This window comes from Emys orbicularis, chromosome 16 (genome assembly GCF_028017835.1).
Source record: "Emys orbicularis isolate rEmyOrb1 chromosome 16, rEmyOrb1.hap1, whole genome shotgun sequence".
Lineage (NCBI taxonomy): Eukaryota > Metazoa > Chordata > Testudines > Emydidae > Emys > Emys orbicularis.
Window position 1 is genome coordinate 27225784 of NC_088698.1, and position 20060 is coordinate 27245843.

The 20060-nt window shown below is 45.5% G+C and overlaps 1 protein-coding gene across 1 annotated transcript; it reads right to left on the reverse strand.

The window, feature by feature from the left end:
* Positions 1-16062, reverse strand: VPS33A (VPS33A core subunit of CORVET and HOPS complexes). The gene is made up of 13 exons (XM_065417737.1): positions 15961-16062; positions 14005-14070; positions 13372-13499; positions 12409-12598; positions 10432-10548; positions 9075-9249; positions 8253-8446; positions 3913-4039; positions 3622-3689; positions 2022-2159; positions 1324-1461; positions 1003-1171; positions 1-527 (listed from the first exon to the last, which is right to left on the reverse strand). Exons 1-13 carry the CDS (start codon positions 16060-16062, stop codon positions 334-336), a joined length of 1806 nt encoding a protein of 601 aa, XP_065273809.1. The 3' UTR covers positions 1-333.
* Positions 16063-20060: the final 3998 nt, after the last annotated feature.

Genomic DNA, 20060 nt, shown 5'->3' on the forward strand with positions numbered 1-20060 from the left:
CTCCATTGGTTGAGGCTTTGGTGATTTAAAAGACACTAGAAAAATGGTCAGTGAGACAGATCTGACAGCATAACAACAAGATTCCCCTTTAGGTTTATGATTTTCTAGTTCAGACAGCAACAGTTCTAATACTGGTTTTTATTTCCTCATATTCCTCTCTCTGTCAGAGTCACGCGCTATTAGGGAAGTTCTGTATGTAACAGAAATAGAACAGAGAGCAGAGTGCAGCCACTGCATGCACTGGTGCAAACGTGATTTCATGTTCTCCAGCTGCAGTCATTTGTGAAGGCCCAATGCCAGCCTTAAGCATTTGACTGGATCTTTACATAGCTTCTAAAAAGGTGGGGGCTCCAGTTTCTCCATCAGGGATTTGATCCAGTTTGTGCCATTGATTAGTTTAGTGGTGGCAATGACATATTCTGTGCCTCCGTCTTCCATCTGAGAAAGAAACCTCAGTGCAGCAATTTCAGCGTACGTCACGCCTCCCAGAAAGAACACCAAAGTTACTCTGTTTTCTCCCTGTTGACCTGAACATTTAGAGAGATAATTACAAACGGGACTGGTGCTGAAAGGAGAGTTTTATTCTGAACTTACCCTAGGGCCAAACTGAAGCACAGATTTCAGTCAAATTACTAAGTGATATGGAGCTGTGGATAGAGCACTGAATGGGTTTTATTTCTGGCTCTGCCAGTGACCTTAGGCAAGTCACTACCTCTCTGTGGCTCAGTTTCCCTATTGTAAAATGGAGATAGTATTTACAAAGGAGGTATTATGAGATTTACTGATGAAAAGGGCTATACATTACAAGAGCTAGGAATTATTTCTACCACCTTAGGGCAACGCTCAAAGGCAGCTCTCTGTACTGAAGTTGGGAAGATAATATACCAAGAATTACTAATCAAATGAACCGTACAGATGGATGCTGTCAGTCACTATATCAGACTAAGTGAATTTAACAGTAGAACTGTCCCAGACTAATCAAGTTACTCCAAAGAAGCTTACGCTTTTTTTGAAGGCCAGTAGGTAACTGCTGCCTCTCTTCAAAGTGGGGTCCTGGGAGCATCTTTAAAACTTCTTCTATGCTACGCCACCCTGGGCGAGCAAGCAGCTGTGCCAGACGCACACTTAATGGAGCATAGCCACTGTACACGTATGAAATATCATTTGGATTCTGTAGGAGGGAAATGAACAGCAGTGGAGTTTTCTACTGAAAAGAAACACTTCAGCATATTAAAATCATGCAAATGTACAAGCTGTCCCCACCCCCCCCATCTGTGTCCATCTTCCAACTGGTCTGCCTATTGATAGAAGTATTCAGTTTACCTGTTCATTAACATCGTCCATCCACAGCCGCATGGTTTTCCTGATTGTTGGGTAGTTGTTTCTACTGCTTGTCTGAAGTTTTAAGAGTCCAGCCTTTTCCAGATTGTTTAAGGTCAATATATGTTCATAGCCGTAAGTCTGTAACATGAAGATTTTGCCTTTACTGTAGTACTGTCATTTATGCATCAAGAGCAAGTTCTTAAACATCACCTGGTTTTATTTCTAACACTAGACACTAATCAAACAACTGAATGAAGTTTGAAATCTATAGACAAGACACTGTCAAGGTTTGCAAGACAATGGCAGACATTTTAAATAGTGAATTCAATTAAACACTGATTTTAGGGACACGGTTTCAAAACAACTCAGGGGAACAAGTGAGAGTGTGTAAAGTTAAAATGAACGTTTACAAATGCCTTTTTGCAGTATGCAACAGAAAGCATGACAGTGGGCCAAAACAAAATGATATGCATGTTTTAAATATATTTCACAGTTAAAAAATTAAAAAAACAACAGGATAGTGATTCAACACATGTAAGCCTTGATCTTGTGACGTTTTACACATGTGAATAGTCCTATTTAACTCAATAGGTTCACTCATGTAAGTACAGATATGTATGGTGTGCAAATCTTTCCAAGATTGAGGCCTTAATTTGCAAGGAATATCCACATTATTAGTTAAACAATTCTAGCCTGACCTGGAGAATCTCTCGTTTATAATGGTCCAACACCTTTTGCTTGAGTCCACTATTACACACTGACTGCAGGCAAACCAGCCTTAATATCTTGATCAGTGGATGTTTTTGAGCAATGCAATCTTCAGTGTAATTGTTGACCTATAAAGAAACAGACATCCAAGCGGTCAGCCAAAAACCTAAGTTAGGATTTTAACAGAGCTGGAAAAAAAAAGAAAGCTGTTTTTGCTTTTAATGGCAAAGCAAAGATAATGTTCTCGGAAGATGCTTTTACCTCCTTGTCCATCACTATGGGAAGGGATCACAGCAGCTACATAAGCAGCTTAGATATTTGCAAAATAGCTTTGTAGCATTGGTGGTTCCAATTAACATGCTTTGTAAATGGTGTTAACAATGGATATCTATGATCCTATTTGATACACTGGACGTGTTTTGCAAACTCTCATCCTTGATTCCCCACCCACCCCCATATCATTAGAGCACTATACAAGTCAAAGCGCAGAGCACCGAAGCTGTGTCAACAGTTGCCCGTGCTGCACTATATGCAGCAGAACCAAAGCATTGTAACGGTGACCTTAGTCTCCCCGGGCCTGATAGAAAATGCAGCATAGCAACTATTGCCCAGCCACACCAGAAGACAGACAGGAGGCCACGGATGCAGTTTAATTAGGTTGTAACTTGATTCACTTTAATGTCTAGGAGAATCTGACAAATTGTACAGTGCAGGGAGGAGGGGATGGGCTCCCCGCTGATGCAGATGTAGGAGCCCCCTATACTCAGCTCCCATAAAGGATATTTTCCTTCTGATCCTTTCCCAATCCAATTGATCTGATAAGCATATCCCTTCCATAGCGAGTACCTGCACTGGACATCTGCTACAAGTTTTACATATAAGTTGCGACATGATAACCTAACCCTCTATTCCACCCCCTCGGGTCCTCTGATCAGCTGTGTGGAAGGTGAAAAAACAAAAACAAACAAACAAAAAAAACACACCATGCCTTGGCCAATCTGGCAGTGAGGGGAAATTCCTTCCCAGCCCCCCAGAAAAGAGGCAACTAGAGTAATGGCCACAGTGTTTCAAAAGCAAACCTGGTCCTATTCAAAGTACATTGATAGGTAGGTAGGTGGGAGCTTCCAGCCAGATCCTCATAAAGAGGCCCTTGTCTTGGCTACGTGGGGTATAAATACCTCTCCCAGTCAGCAGGAAGGGCAATACAATAATCTTGGCCTGGCACCAACAGGATCCTGCCCTCCCTGTCCATCGCTGTAAGTTTTCCTCCTTTTTGGCCCTGTTACAAGGGAGCCCATAAAGGGGCAAAGCCCCTTTTCGTCCAACTCGCCAGACCAAGACACATTTATAAAAAGCCTACTTAAATTGTGCCCTCTGCATCCTAAGTGGTATGCACCACTTGGAAAGAACGTCTCCAAAAGGCACAAGGAACACACTAAAAGTTTTCAAGACTGGCATCAAATCAGAGTCAGCCATTGTCTAGGTTTCTCTGTATTAACACCCCCCCACCAACCTTTTTGATAGGTGTTCTAGGAGACTGTAGTTAGAAGATAAAAATCACGTAAAGGCAAGATCTTGCTCTCCACCCACCTTGTCAGTGTCTATTCCTGACATGAACTCTTGTTCCACTGTTAAATTATCAAAGAAATCTTCTGATGCTAAAAAAAAAAAAAAAAGTCAATAAATTAGTAAGTTGGTACTTAAACATAAGGGTGAGTTTATCTGTGTATTAAATGGCATCAGCAGAGTTGCCCAAGTATAAATAAGGCCAGTATTTTGCTCCTGGTGTCTGAATTTTTTATGAAATCAGCAAAGTTGTATCTTTGGCTGCAAGACAAACACAAGATCAACTGTAGGTGGAATACTGAAAAGGATACTTACTAGTAATGTCTTTGATTAGCTCTGCAATCGAGGTATGGTTTGCTAGAGAACTTCTTGCTGCCTGCATGTGTGGCAGTTGTGAAACGAACTGCTTGATCTCCCCAACTGTTTTAGCATGGTGTCTTTCCTAAAAACACAGCAATTATCGCTTAGAGCTTATTCATTACAATAATCAACGTCTGCTAAATCATTTAATCAAAAGGTGTCTTTCTGTCTGTTTAATTCTGTACTATGTTCATTGCTTTAAGATAAATGGAAAGTAGTGAGCTTCATTACACAATACTGTAATTTTGCAACACTGATCAGTTACCTTCAGTAACATCTGACCTTTCAGACAGCGTTTACAAAAATATATTGTTTCCTAGAACAGCACTGTTCATCAGTTTATAAAGCTGTTGTGTAAATGCACCATGAGAAAAACACCATTGGCATCAGAGTGATATCTTATTTTACAACAGAGGCTGCTAACCATGTTTCTCTGTGCAATTACAATAGTACAGCATCTTGCACTCCTACTGTGCCTTCCAACCAAGGATCCCAAAGTACTTCTCAAATGTTCGTTAAGCAAGCCTCAATTGCCCTCTGAGGTTGGAAAATATTACTATCCCCATTTCACAGATAGGGAGTCGGAGGCCCACAAAAAGTGAAGTTTTATTTCCTTTGGTAGATGAGAGGAGTGGCTGCTGATCCTCCACACAAATACATCTAGTAGTATCATGAGATTCAAGATCTTATCATTGTCACTGGACTTGAGATGCAGTCACTGTGACATACTATTTCAAGAGCATAGACACTGTAGCTGCCCTGCAGGGAGTTAAATCCCTAGGATGATAAGGTAACATACAGTAGATATTAAACCAATCTTACAAAATTCTACTGACCCATTTACTCGGGTGGGTCTTTTTTTTGACAGGCATGTAAAATATTAGCTTAAATTCTTATCTTTATTTCTGTCAAATATAAGGAGAATCCTTGGAGAAAGCAGAAAGAAAAGGAGATTGCAGATGTCTCACTGCTCTCCTTAGTTCTAGTTTAGAAGAGATTGAAAATCTTATGCAACAGTTTCAAACGTTTCAGGGATCTGCAATTTGCAAAGCGTTGCCTTAAATACTTTAAAAGCTACACTTGAAGACCTGTAAAGAGAAGAGGCAAAGGAAACCACAAAGATGGGACCCGGGTTGAAAGATGATATTACAATATTCTATCAATGGGTAGTAGAGAGTATAAAACTTCACGTCCATTAGAGAGCTGGACAAGATGGCGTAAGGAGGCAGGTTTAGTGGTTAAAGCAGGGACTGGGTCAGAAATATGGGGCATTCTGGTGCTGGTACTGCCACTACCACTAACTTGTTGCCTGACTGATGGTTAACCATGTTATCCAGCTTCACCATGCTTCAGTTTCCCCACCTGCAAAACAGGGAGAACACACACCTCTCTTGCAGGGTGTAAGACTTAATTAGCATTTGTGAAGCTCTCAGCTCCTCAGATGAAAGCTGTCAGAGAAGCGTGAAGTGTTTGGCGTACCCTGAGGAAGGGGAATAGAGAGAGCATTTTCCCTCTCTCCAAAACTGAATAGCAGCCTATTTATTTTGAAACAACTTTTTAAATAAGTCCCAATCGTTAAAGTCTGCCCCAAGCAATCTAGAAAACCTGGTCTGATGAAGCAGACATCTATGAATTCTCAGTCAGAACAATCCAGACATTTGTGTTTCACCCAGTCAACCTATTCACATCTTGTCACAACGAATACAAAAGGAAGCTTTCTAAAAAGTTATCTTGACTAAAATGTAAACTATACAAATGGGCAAGTACAGGCAGGAGAGTGATAATGAAGTCTGCAATTTACAAGCCCTTCGCTGCCAAAGTACTGCTGTTTCATTATCACCTATTACATCTGACAGTCTCTCATCTCTTACCTCCCTTCCAGTGTGAAGTATTTTAATCTTTGGGAGCTTCCAACATGAGTACGCCAGTAAGGGTCTATTACTGAAAGTCAAACCTGAATGCACAATTTAGATTGATATATGGTACATCTAACTGGCCTTAAGATTGGCAGAAATGATTAAAAGCAGAGGGAAGGAACACAAAACTATTAACTCACTGTCAGCACAGTGGGTCACACAGTTAAGCACGGCCTGACTTCTTTTGTTTCCCCGTTTTGCGTGTGTATTTGTTTTTAAAAGCGGGGGGCAGAGGGAGGGAAGAAGAGTGTTCAATTCTACAGCTAATGGGCAACAGCTGACAGGCCAACTGGAGTCTCACTGTTGGTAAACTGCACACCTGTAATAGGTGCCAATTGGCTAAAAGGCAACTAGTGTCTATTAGTCCTTAGCCATGTACACTCTTATTATTGTGTATTTGACTGTGGAAGCAGCTAGAAGCTATCAGGATCCCATTGTTGTGTGTACAAAATCTAGCACAAAGAGATGGCCCAGTCCCAAAGAGCTTGCAGTTGAAGAAATCCTTAAACCAGCATAAGCGCCTCCCATTCTCTAGCCAGCCCTCCATTGGTCTTGTGCCCCACTCCTCCAATTGCTATTTCTTTGGTTTTCCTAAAGGAGGGAGGATGATGCAGTCACTCAGATTCAATTCCCTGCTGTCTCTCCGACTTTCTGTGGGACTGTGACACCTGTATCCCACTTGTACATGGTTAGGATATCTTTTGTGCAAAGTATGCCTCATCCAGTTGAAATGTGTGAAACAAACAGCATGTAAAATTATGAAATTTTGCTATATGATTGTTACTGAAACATGTTGTGCTTCTAGGTAACATCCACAAACCAATTTCTCAGAGACAGACACCCTAGCACGCCAAAGTACTAAGGAGTCATTACCGGCTTAATCGGACATTCTCCAGTGGTGGTGGTGGGGGAGTTGTAAACAAGAAATTTACAATTCATCTGAAGGACAGTTTGGAGCTCACATATGCAATGGAACTGCCTGGCCCCATGACTCAGCAAGGATTTTTTCAGTGCAAAGTGTTGGGGGTATAAGAAGGGGAGAAAAGTGTCCCTAGCCACCCTTTCCATCTCTCTGCTGCTGAGAGCAACAACTCTGAAAGAACTGAACAAAGCGGGGGAGTGGTCCCAGGCCAACCTGTGAAATGCATTGCAGCACATAGTGAGACAAATCTTTCGCTTTTAAGCCTATTAGCCTCAATAAAGTTTAGGAATTAACTGGTGTGTTTATCCTTTTATTTCTTTTGTAACCAATTCTGACGTCTATGTCTTATCACTTGTCACCTATCTTCCTCTAGTTAATAAACTTGTTTTACTGTTTTATTTAAACCAGTGTGTTTTGTTGAATTACTTGGGAATCTCTACTTAGGTCAACAAGCCTGGTGCGTAATCATTACCCATTGTTGGAGTGATGAATTATCTATGAGCATGTCCTGTCCAGTGGGCTACTAAGCAGTACAAGACGCACATGTCTGGGGAGCAAGGCTTGGGCTGAGGGATATGCGGGTGTGGCTCTGTGTGTAATTCATGGATGGCTGGGCATAGCAGTCACATGTTCAGCTGGGAGTGATTTTGCCTGCTGGTGGCAGAGTGAGCAGAGCCTGAACAGGCTGCTGTTCATCAGGAAAGGAGTATAAAAAGCATCCCAGGCTGGAGAGCTAAGGGGACACAGCAGTCTAGCGGTTCAGATTGCACCTTGCCGAAAGTCACTGTGACGTTCCCCAAGTCACTTAGGGTGAAATCCTGTTGCCACTGAAGTCAAAGGAAGTTTTGTCAGTGACTTCAGTAGGGCCAGGATTTCACTCTTTGTGGCTCAGTTCCCCATCTGTACAATGGGGATAACAGCATTGTTCTACTTCCCAGGGGTGCTGTGAGGATAAACACACTCCAGATTTTGAGGTGTGCAAATACTATAATGAGCGTAATATAAATATTAAGTCTGATTTAGATTGTAAGCTCTTTTGGGCAGGGACAAGTCTTTATTTCTGGTATTTTTATGAAGCACCTGGCATGCTGGGTGGTGCTATAAAGTTAATAATAATGAGGCTTTAGATTAGTTTAAGATGCTTAAGCTACTTTAAGACCCTAAAGAGTTTTAAAGTGGAGATGAGCTCAAGCCAAAACCTGGAATCTGAACCACCACTAACTATGGGACAGTCTGGATCCCATGTGATCAGTTTATTGAAAACTACTAGGGAAATAAAATGCCAAAGGCTACATTCATGTAATATTAAGGTTAGGCATTGGAAGGGGTATTAGTGGATCTTAGCCTTGTTTCATGCTCAAATCTGCAGAGCAGTCAGACCCAACTCTCCACCTAGAAGGAGCAGACTGCCCAGATGACATGCTACTGGGCGGTACAGTGGTGTATACGTCCTTTACCTCAAAGGCTGCAGATATGATTTTGGCTTTCTTGCTTAGCACCGACCCCACAGCGTTGAAGTTCTTGTCTCGAATTTCAGCATACAGCTCCTCGGCAGAATTCAGCTGAAGCTTCTTCGGTTCCGTGGGAAGATCCTTGCCACCCTCACCCTGCTTCTTAGGAGCAAACTTTTCAGGAGGGAGTTTCACATAAGCTACCAACACAGCAAGAAAAGAAATGACAAATTAGAGATCAAACCCCAGTACTTAAACTGACCAACCAACCAAAACCTTTCTCCAAGCAAGAGGCAGCTCTAGCTTAGGTTAAACACCCATACTACAACTCGGAAGAAATGTTACTACATATAAGATGATTTCCCCTAATTTGAAAGGGTAGAAATTCCTACTAGCTATAGATAAACAAAGAGGCCTATACAGAGATCTATATAATACCAGAGAGATGCCTTCTGCTCACCCTCATCAATACATTAGGTGGAAGTTACCAGCTCCACAAGCTTCTGGCCCTACAGTTTTCATGATCCCATGAAAAGTGCCCTGGGATCACTAATGTCCATGTACAGCTGACATCCCATGGACTCACACGTAGCAAAGAGCATTGTGCTCAACTCATCTTCTTGGGAAGGATGAAACACTGAGCTCACCTTGTTGGGATTGAAACCAGGGTTTCAAATTACATCAGGCAACTAAGCTACCCCTTTGTAGGTTCAGCTAAATTATTCTCACCTTCATCCCAAATTCCACTTGGCACCTGCACTTTATTCTAGCACTCAGGAATTTTATTTTACTCCACTAGTTTCACTGTCCATGTTTTGCTGCACTTACTATTTTGAATTCCATATATTTCATCAATAAGGCCTTCGTATGTAAGCTGAGTAGCTAGAGGCGACAACAGGTCTACATTGCGGTCAAGCAACAAGAGAGTATCAAAGACGGGAAATATTGAGTTCTGGCCTCCAGGGAACTCTCGCTTCATCCTGATCATCATGTTAGCCACATGCTGGAAATAAAATATTTGGTTCGTTATGGCTCAGAGCATGAAGGGTGGCTATGATAACTAGCTTTAGAGACATATGATGTACAAAGACAGGGAAAGAAGTGCATGTTTAAGAAGTAAACAGGAGGAGAGGCAAGCTATGTAACTGGTACAAATGGAGGAAGGGCCATTAAGAAACAAACCAAACTATTCTACGACAAAACTTGCTGACAGTCTGACAGAATGGTCACAGAACCTGAACTCTGCATTCAGTTCCAGATGCCTCCTTACTGAAAGAGGTATTTATGAACTGCATGGAGTTCAGAGAAGAAGAACAAAAATGATCTGGTAAGAGGGACTGAATTATGGGGAGAGAGCAAAAGGACACAACACACGTAACTTGACTAAGTGATGAATAAAGATGAAGGTATATAAACCCTTCAGCTATCAGTAGTCGGTTAACTCCAACGAGGGAGGGGAATTATTTAGAGTGGTTAAGAGTCTAACTAGGAGAAAAGGGATGAAGTTAGGTCAAATATCAAGGAATCTTCTTGACAGTGAAATCTATTGTCTGTGGAACTGTCTCCCATGGGAAGGCGTGCAAGCCCGACTGCTTGGGATATTTAAATTAAATTACACAAAGCACTAAAGAGGTACAGCAGACAACATTCATGCATTGGTCAGGGTCAATAGGTCTTTATCAACTCTAATTTACTCCTAGATTCATGGACTTTAAGTCAGAAGGGACCATCGTGATCACGTAGTCTGACCTCCTGCACACTGCAGGCCACAGAACCTCACCCACCAACTGCTGGGATTCCAACAGCATAGTGTTCATGAAAACCAAGTGAACAGGACAAACTCCAGTGAAATACAGACATACATAACATCACGTGTCAGCCTCTCAGCAGCCAGCTGACTTTCACCGGGGAGGGGGAGAAGATATCCGGGCAGGCAAAAAGAACGGTAGGGAACATACTTATAACCACGTTCCTTTACGAGAGCGGGGCTCGTGAGAGTAAAACCTGCAGTGACAGATTGACTGAGAATTGTTTCAACCAACAGGAGCCCAAGCAGCAAAATGCAGCTCGCGACCCACAGGATCAATAAACCCAACACACATTAGCAGCAGCTACAAAAACAACCACCACCAAAACCAAAAGGATTTATCGTCTTAGAAACACAGATGTTTTAAATTTGTTTTACCCGTGCACAATCCCCCTTCCCGAAGATCTGTGGGATAGTTCCATAGAGCGCCTGTAAGGTCATCAGCCCCTTGGCTGCATGGTACAGACTTGTCTGGTCATTTTCCAAGTAACACTCCTAAATGACAGGGAAAGGAAGGTTACAGAAATGGAGGATATTTAATTAGCCTGATCTTAAAATAGAACCTGGCTGAATTGGATGGCTTGAGGGATTGCTAAAAGGATACAGAGCCCTTCACCTTCAGGTCACTGGTTCAAATCTGGCCCAGGTCTCAGTGATCCAAAGTCATTACTTGCTATTGCTAATGGCTGCTCAGTGAGCACTGGGATACCAGTTTGTGCTTCAGTGCAGGCCCCAGGGGGCAAGCATGCAGGTCACAAAACCATCATTATAGTCAGCACTAGCTGTCAGACTGAAGGGTTGTCTGTATGAACAGTGAGTGCACAACGAGCTGGGGTGTAAATCTACCCCACGCTAACCTGCTGCGCACCAACTGTCCATAAGGACCTTGTTACCACGCACTAAAAGTTCCCCAGTGAGCTTTGATCTACCCCACTTTCAAATCTAGTGTGCAGTAGATTTATTCCCCAGCTTGCCCTGCACCAATTGTTTGTATATACAAGCCCACAGACGACATTCCAGGAGTGAATGAACTATGGAGACTAAGCTAGGCCTTCCTGCCCTTCTACATGTGGTCAGGGTTGAGGACTCTTTCCCCGCCTCCTTCCCTCCCACCCCCCCCATACATGTTCTGTGGTTAAACAGGACAGTGAGCTCCAGCAATGCCAACTAGGGATGTTTCCAGCACTAAACTCACTTTAAAAAGTGAGTCAGAACATGAAAGTGATTGCTACAGCTCACCATGCTATTTAACCGTCCTTATAGTCCACATACAGCATTGCAGTGCAGGCTGGTTGTTTAGAGACATGCACAGAACAAACAAAAATTCAGTTTGTGAGGAAAAAATGACCCTGAGATTAAGCCCAGTGCCCTCCTCCACAGAGGAGAGAGACCTTAACAGTGAGAAGAATTCAAGAGGAGGGGGACGATTATAGCTGGTGCCAGGAACTACGAGTAGTTTGATTACTCCTCCTGGAAAAACTGCTGCTGTGACACACCAGCCGGCAGTCCAGCAACAGGACTGCAAAGCAGCAACTTTCATGTGTGCCAGCAACAAGGGGAGCTGGATTCACAAGCAGCACAACTCCGCATCCTGGGAGCTCTATCTGCTCAGAGCGATTAGAGTTAATAATGACTATTGGGGAACTGTTATGAGATCAAAGCCGTTATTTTAGAAGTCTCTAGCCAATGTGTTGCTCCTAATTTAATGCAGCAGAATAACAGAGCTGAAACAACAAATCTCTTTCCTGTGACTTGGTCAATTAGAAAATGTGTCACCAAGCTGGCAAGTTTTATCATGTCCGGACATCCTCTCTGCTGCTCACATAGGGATAGATTCAATAAACTAACAAGGGGAGATGGCTAAAGAAAGCCTCACACGGACTTAATGGCACTACGTGTGATATGCTGGCAATGCAGGATATATACACAGCACTGTTGCCCATCTTAAAACAAGTGATAAGTCTTTGCACTGCTCTGGGGTGACACACCCTAACAATTACAATTTACCCTTCTGTAGCATATTTGACACAGGAAGCTTCAAGTTCTTTATAAAGATTAGTTATTTAAGCCTCACAAATCCTGTTCACACAAGTATTACCCCATTATACAGATGGGAAAACTGACACAGCCCGGTGAAGCGATCGGTCCTCGGGTGCATCGTGGCATTCAGAAACAAACCCCGGGAATTCTGACTCACAGTCCACTGTTCTACTAGAGTCCGACCACATTCGCTCTGTAACTCCTTTTATTGCCCTGTGACTAGTTGGTCTGAAAAGTGCTTTGAGATCCTTGGATGACGGATGCAACACAAACATGCAAAGTATCTTTTTCCTCAAGGCATAAATCAGCACTTACTTTAAATGCACTTTCAGACTCCATGGATAGCAAGTCTCCATCAAACGGAATGAGGTCCAAACTGTACTGTTCTCTATGAATGAAGGATCCCAGAACGCCCTGATCCTTCAGCCGTTGCTCGCACAATAGGCTGCGACGGGGCACAAACAAGATGTGGAAGTCCCTCAGCGGAGAGCGAACTCTGTCTTCACTGGAAGAGAATCAGCTTAAGTTGTCATAAGAATGATCACCGTAATACAGTATATACTGACGTTGGTTACTCAGATCGGCAATACAGAAGACAAAGGGGGCACTGAATGGAAGCAAGACAAAGTTCCTGACTGATACTTTCAAGTACCTTATAAATAAAGGCAACCCTACACACAGCCTTTTATTTCGGAATATTTTGTACAAATCGACACCCTTACAGTGAAGGGGATGGCTCAATAGTTAAGCAGTAGGTCTGTAGGCTAAGCAGCTCAGCAATACTTATGCTGCCCAGAGCTACAGGTTCAAATCCCAAGCAGGGTTGACTTGGCCTTTACCTTTTGCAGTTGACTGTGGGTGGATCTTTCAAACAAGAACTATCTGCTCTGATGAACATGAATGGTTCCAGTGCAATTAAAAAACTGAGTAGAGATTTTTCCTGGTGTCCTTAACCAAAAATTTCCCCCTCTCCATCCTGTTGCTATGCACTGCTTCCCATCCTCCAACCCCAGGAATGACGGCATTTCAGTGATGCTGTAAGTATGGGCCAATTCTGATCCCCGTCATGCCAAGTTGCGTAGCAGTTTCACACTGAAGTGAAAGATTTATTATTAGTGAGTGGGCTGAAATCTGCCCAATTTATTTCACTCATAACTTACATCTGGTATGAACATGGGGGGGGGGGGAAGGAGGGGGGGAAAGAAAAAAAACATTAATCCCACTGCACCACCACAGCTCTGGGAAGCAGCTGTCTTTCCACTGAAACACCAACTGTACCTGAGCACATTTTCAGCAATTATATCCATTAACTCTAGCCTGGGCCTGACAAAGAAAATAATATTCTTGACATCAGCTGGGGGCAGACGGCCCGCCTTGAGGGTGAACATCTTCTCCACCTCATGTTCCTATGAGGAGACAAAAACGGTATTCAATCAAGGTATTCAACTCCTGTTATTTTGAAAACTGGTTTCAGAAAGGGCCACATCAGCTGAAATTGATCCGCTAGTTGTTACTGTGACGCCTTATCCAAGGATAGCAACATGGATTTCATGGAAATTATGGATTATGTAAATTATTAGTTTACTGCATTACACCACCATTAAAGATGGAGGTTCTGCACATCTGATCTGTGGGAGGCAAGTTGGCAGAAGAGCAGTAAGTGATATTCCAAAAGACAGAATCTGTTCTTGAGCACATTTTTATTTCTCTGCTATAAGGCAACAATCCAAGACTGGCAAACCATGGTGACAGCATTGGACAGCAAGAATTAGGGTTTGAAAGGCAAAAACTAGGACAGTTTACAGAAATTGGGCTAACAGTCTCTAGAGGCCATTATGAGACTGAGGGTCCAAATAGCTTTTGAGAGTCTGAATATTAATAAGCACAACATGAATGCCATGTATGGCTTACCTTTAAAAGTGAGTATTGTGCAATTAATCCAAAGGGTCCTGTGAGGTACTCATCCCACACTATTGCCTAGGAAGAAAAAAAAGCCACTGAGAAAAGTCAGTTGCCACAAAGAGGAAAGAAAACCCTGTTGAAGGTGAGCTACCCTCAGAAGCTCAAACATTTGCTTTCTGAGGAAGTGTGGATTTTAAAAGACAGTCATGAATTAATGGGCAAATTTCAACAACCCTTTGGCTCATCTCTAGTTCCTTTCATCAGAGGAGCACAACGTGCTTCATATATGCTAATTAAACCTCCCAAGAGATTTTTACTGAATAGGAAAACCATGCAGCCTTGCATCAGTGAGTCTAGCAAAGAGGAAAATGACAAGGAATTGGGATGGCTGGACTCTGGGGCAAATTTGGTGTAGCTGCATCGACTATCCTGAAGACAGTGGAGTTCCACTCGGTGCAAGTACAAAACCTGACCCAGTGTCATGGTCAGCCAGTTTAGCAGGGCACCTGGTAAGAGCATTAAGTGAGCTTTCTACTTGCCCTAGTGAAGACACGTCAAAAGCAAAATTTCCTGTGCAGTGACTGGCACATGCTGGGCTCTGCCTGCCTTACCCCCCAGAGGTGGCTACATTTTAATGATGCTGCACAGCATGGACATGGTTTGCGAAGCTGCCAAGAGTCAGCAGTCCAAGCTCTTGTAACCATTTGTCATGACCTCTTTAGCCATTGCCCAGCATGGCTGCTTTTAACTAAACTCCTGTTCTTCATGTACCACAACTCCACTCTTACCTGACTCTACCCTCACGGCCGCCTCCTCCCTCTGCCTCTCCCTATCTGTCCTCCGCTAACTCCACTTACCACTCCCTCCCAGAACCTCTGGAACTCATCTGGCCTACAGAGCAGTCCAGATGCCACAACCACACACCCTGCACGGTCTTCTGACTGTACTTGAGGCCTACAGGGCAGGGACTCATTTGCTTGGCACATTCTGACCATAGGACAGCACAGCACTGGGGCCACCCTTACACAATGACTCAGTCTCTAGTCTGAGTTTGCAAAGTGTTTTGGGATAATTTATTACCACCCTTGAGTGGGCCTGTGCAGTGATGTTGCCAGGGGCTCCTGAGGCTCTTTACTCCAGGGGTCCCTAGAGCGCACAGGGTCTCAAAGAAGCAGCTGGGCTGTTCCTAACATCTCTTCCTCTGCATGGAAGTGTTAGTCCCATGTGAATGTGAGTGACACTGAGTGGCAGAGAAAGGAATATTCCCTATTTTAGTTTGGATGCGTTTCCATATGGGATGTTTGGATGGGGCTAGCTAAGGTCTAGAGTCCATGAGGCAAGGTGCATTTACTGGAAGTCTGAAGTGCCTGGAGATGCGGAGATAGAAGGGCCTGGAAAGGGTAACAACTGTTATTGCTAGGCTGTTTATCAGGGAAAATATCTGCAGACCAGGAAGGCCCGTTTGGCATCTCAGGGCAGGGCCACCCCCTCCCAGGTTGTCAAAACTACAGACTAGGGCCGGGATGAGAAGAGGAGTCACTTCCCCAGCTCCTGAGAAGAGCCCCAAAAGGATCATACAGCTGCAGATGGGGGAAGAGAGACCCGAGCACCCCATGATGCTCTCAAAACTACAGTCCAGGGGAAAGACATGGCACCCGCCCCCCAGCAGGAGAAATACCCCCGTGAGTCTTGGAGTCAGAGCTCAAATCGAGAGGAGGTAAAGTAGGGGGCGGCCCCAGAGCCGGGGGGGGGGGGCAGGGAGAGGGGGCGGTCCCGCAGGGGTCTCGGAGCCGGACAGGGGGAGGGGAGCGGCCCCGCAGCCGGAGAGGTCGGAGCGGCAGAGGGGAGGGCGGCCCCTGCAGCCAGGGGTCTCGGAGCCGGACGGGGGGGGGGGGGGGGAGGGTGGATGTCCCAGAGACAGCAACTTAAGCCCCCGGGGAGGGGGCACTTGGCCGGGCCCCTCACCTTGGAGCCCGCGCACTTGTCCAGGAACTCGCGCAGCTCCCTGCGCCCGGCCTCCCGCAGCGCCGTCAGGTTCACCCGGCCCGAGCTCAGGTGCGCCGCCATCCCCCGCCAGGCCCGACCGATCACATGACAGCCCCGATCACGTGACTCAGCGAGGCTCTCCATCTCCCCGCTCGGGCCCCGCCTCCTGGAGCCCCAGGAGGATCCCAGTGGCCCTACCCCCTCCCCCCCCCCCCCCCCCGGGCCCCGGCTATAACGGCTGCCCCACGCGGCCGGGAGGCGGGAGCGCAGTCACGTGATCCCAGTGACGAGGCGGGTGTCGGACCGTTACTCGCGCAGCATGTTCTGCCCCGGGACATTCAATGAGCTGTGACGAGAGGGCAGCTGGGTGCTGGGATAACGGCCACTGCCCGGGGGGGGGGGCACTGGGGTAAAGTCACCTCCCCCTGGGGGGTGGGGTACTGGGGTAACAGCCCCAGGGGGGATATTGGAGTAACGGCCGCTGCCCCCAGGGGGTACTGGGTAACATCACCTCCCCCAGGGGGGTGGGGTACTGGGGTAACAGCACCCGTGGGGGGAGGGGTTGTTACTGCAATCTCTAGCGTAGGGCTGGTCTATGGTTAAATATGTTGCCACCATGGCCACATCAGCTAAGAGTGTGAGTCAAATCGCAGCCCGAGCCTAGGTAGCTATGGCTGGCAAAAAATTGTAGACACGGGGGTCTGCTCCCTGCTACAAAGGTAAGTCAGGGCTGTAAAAATGTCACTGCTTATGTTGTGTTATTAAGGTGACCTAACCCCCCCGTCACCATCGCTAGGTCGACTGAAGAATTTCTAGTGTAGAAATACGCAATTATACTGGGGAAACATTCTTTTGTTTGGAGAATTGGTATAAGCTACAAGGAGTTTGGTGGCACCTTAAAGGCTAACAGATTTATGTGGGCATAAGCTTTCGTGGGTAAAAACCTCACTTCTTCAGATGTATCTGAAGAAGTGAGGTTTTTACCCACGAAAGCTTATGCCCAAATATATCTGTTAGTCTTTAAGGTGCCACCAGACTCCTTGTTGTTTTTGTAGATACAGACTAACACGGCTACCCCCTGATACTTGGTATAAGCTATACCACCACATTAACTACAGTAACTCCGCACTTAATGGTGTAGTTATGTTCCTGAAAAATGCAACTTTAAGTGAAACAATGTTAAGCGAATCCAATTTCCCCCTAAGAATTAATGTAAATAGGGGGGGTTAGGGGCCAGGGAAATTATTTTCACCAGACCAAAGACATTATATATATATATATATATATATATATATATTATACACACCCACACACAGAGTATAAGTTTTAAACAAACAATTTAGTACTGTACACAGTAATGATGCTTGTGAAGCTTGGTTGAGGTGGTGAAGTCAGAGGGTGGGATATTTCCCAGGGAATGCTTTGCTGCTAAATGATGGACTAGCATTCGGCTGAGTCCTCAAGGGTTAACACATTGTTAATGTAGCCTCACACTCTACAAGGCAGCACAAATGGAGGGAGGGGAGTCAGCATGGCAGACAGAGATACACCCTGAGTGTATTTGAGAGAGAAAGAGATGCGCATTGCCCCTTTAAGTGTGCTGACCCCACTGTAAGTACATTGCCTTTTTAAGTAGATCAGCAAGTTGAGACAGCAGCTGCTACTAGCAAGTTACCTCCGGCATGAGCCCTGTCGTGCCCCCCCCCGCTCTATGAAGATGGAGTAAGTGGGGGGGCAGGAGCTGGGGGGGGGGACACCCTGACATTAGCCCCCATCATCTTCCCCCCTCCCCCCATACAGCAAGCAGGAGGCTACTGGGAGCAGTTCCAAGGCAGGGGGCAGGACCAGCACATGGCAGTGGGGGGAGGGACAGCTGAACTGCCAGCAATTGATAGCCTGCTGGGCTGCTGCCCCACAGGAAACTTAGAGGAGCAGGGAGCTGATAGGGGAGCTGCTGGTCCACCCTGGTTCCAAGCCCCCACCAGCTAGCTCCACTGGGCTGCTCTTTCTGCAAGCAGTGGACAAAGCAGGCAGCTGCCAAACAACGTTATAAGGGAGCATTGCGCAACTTTAAACAAGCCTGTTCTCTAATTGATTAGCAATGTAACAATGAAACAACGTTAACTGGGACGACTTTAAGTGAGGAGTTACTGTATTGCCGGTATAAACTGTGTCTGCACAAGGACAGTTATACCAGCAAACCCATTTAAATGAAGACAAGGTCTTGTTAACATTTAAAAAAATCACACCCCAATACCTAACCTAAATTTCTATTGCTGGAGGTTAACTTCATTGGACATGGAGAACAATTGATCACCATCCTCTTTAAACCAGTTCTTAGACTTATCTGGTCTCCCCTCAGTCTTCTTTTCTGAAGATTAAACATGTCCAGTTTTTTTTTTTAACCTTTCCTCATAGGGCAGGTTTCTGGAGGAGGTGAGTGGTTCCAGCTGAGAGCGTTGCCTAGAAGATTCCCAAATGTCCCATCTTAACTTGCTTAGAGGAGGGCCCCCCTTGTGCCAAATAACTTACATGTGACCATAAGCCTCAGTTGCATATGACCCCTCATCTTCTGTCCCTGTCAGCCAGGTCTCCCTCTGCTAGGGTCTTCAGTTGTGGGAGCCTAAAGTTAGGCACCTAAATAGAGGTGGCTGAGTTAGCAAGCAGCACAGTTCCTGTTGGATTAAGGGCCTAACATTAGCCTCCATGTTTGAAAACACTGGCTCTAGCTCTTAACTGACCCTTTCATTCTGACATGCCATTAATGTAAACTATCAGAAACTGCTTCCTTGAGAAAAGCATTGCAGAGTGCTCAAGATGCTACAGGCTAGTGATACTCAGACAATGGTTCAGGAGTCAAATTAGCAATCAGCCTTACCCAAAAGAGCCACGGTAGTGTGAATTCATTGTTTCATTTACTATTTGATATATATATATATAAAAAATTAATCACAGCGAGCTGCAGGCGGATTCCCCACTGCGGCGGCGGCTGCTGCTGCTCCCCCCAGACACCTCAGCTCTGTGCAGCTGAAGAGCCGAGCTGCCCGAGCGCTACTGGCTTCACAGTTTGCCGGGCAGCCCCCAGACCTCCAGATCCTGCGCCCCCAGCCGGGCGCTTCCCCTCCCGGGCTCCGGCTGCGCTGGGGAAGCGCCCGGCCCGGGGGCGCAGGGTCTGGAGGCTGCCCGGCAAACCGTGAAGCCGGTAGCGCTCGGGCAGCCCTTTTCGCGTGGCTGAGAGGGAGGAGGAGGGAGAATGCGGGGCACTCAGGGGAAGGGGCGGAGTTGGGGCGGGGCCAGGGCTCCGTGGAGTGTCCTCTTTTTAAAAACTTTTAATATGGTAACCCTACTGGAAGGGACCTTGAAAGGTCATCAAGTCCAGCCCCCTGCCTTCACTAGCAGGACCAAGTACTGATTTTGCCCCAGATCCCTAAGTGGCCCCCTCAAGGATTGAACTCACAAGCCTGGGTTTAGCAGGCCAATGCTCAAACCACTGAGCTATCCCTCCCCCATTGAAGAGCCACTTGTGGCTCTCGAGCCTCAGTCTGAGTATCGCTGTTCTAGGCCTTTTGACAACTCCTTCTACTCAAGCATGCTTCTTTGCACCCCTCTCCACCCAATCTCTCTCTCAGCTGGCCAGGCAGTAGCCACACCCCTTTATTCTTGCTGCCTCGCCCCATCCTGTCCAGGTTCGTTACTGCCCCAAAGCTCATCAAGTAAAAATACACCAGGACAGCATGTTTTACAATCCTGCTAGTGAATTTCCTGACAAGTGGGAATTGTTTTCATGGCACAGTTTCCCTCTGCAATAGCAGAAGCTTTGTCACAATCCATGGTGAATGTTTAGCTATTGACCAAGAACTTTCAAACCTCCCCTACACCAGGTAGACAAGGAAATGACCCAGATGTAACCGATGGGGAAATGCCTTTGAGAGTGTACAAATCTGTCAAGATACCGTGTTAGCTGTACTAAGTTAATAATTATTTGTATGGCAGTAGAGCATAGAGGCCCTGATCAGAGCTCCAATGTGCCAGGCATTGTACACATACAGCACCTGCCCCAGTGTTTAAATCCACATCAG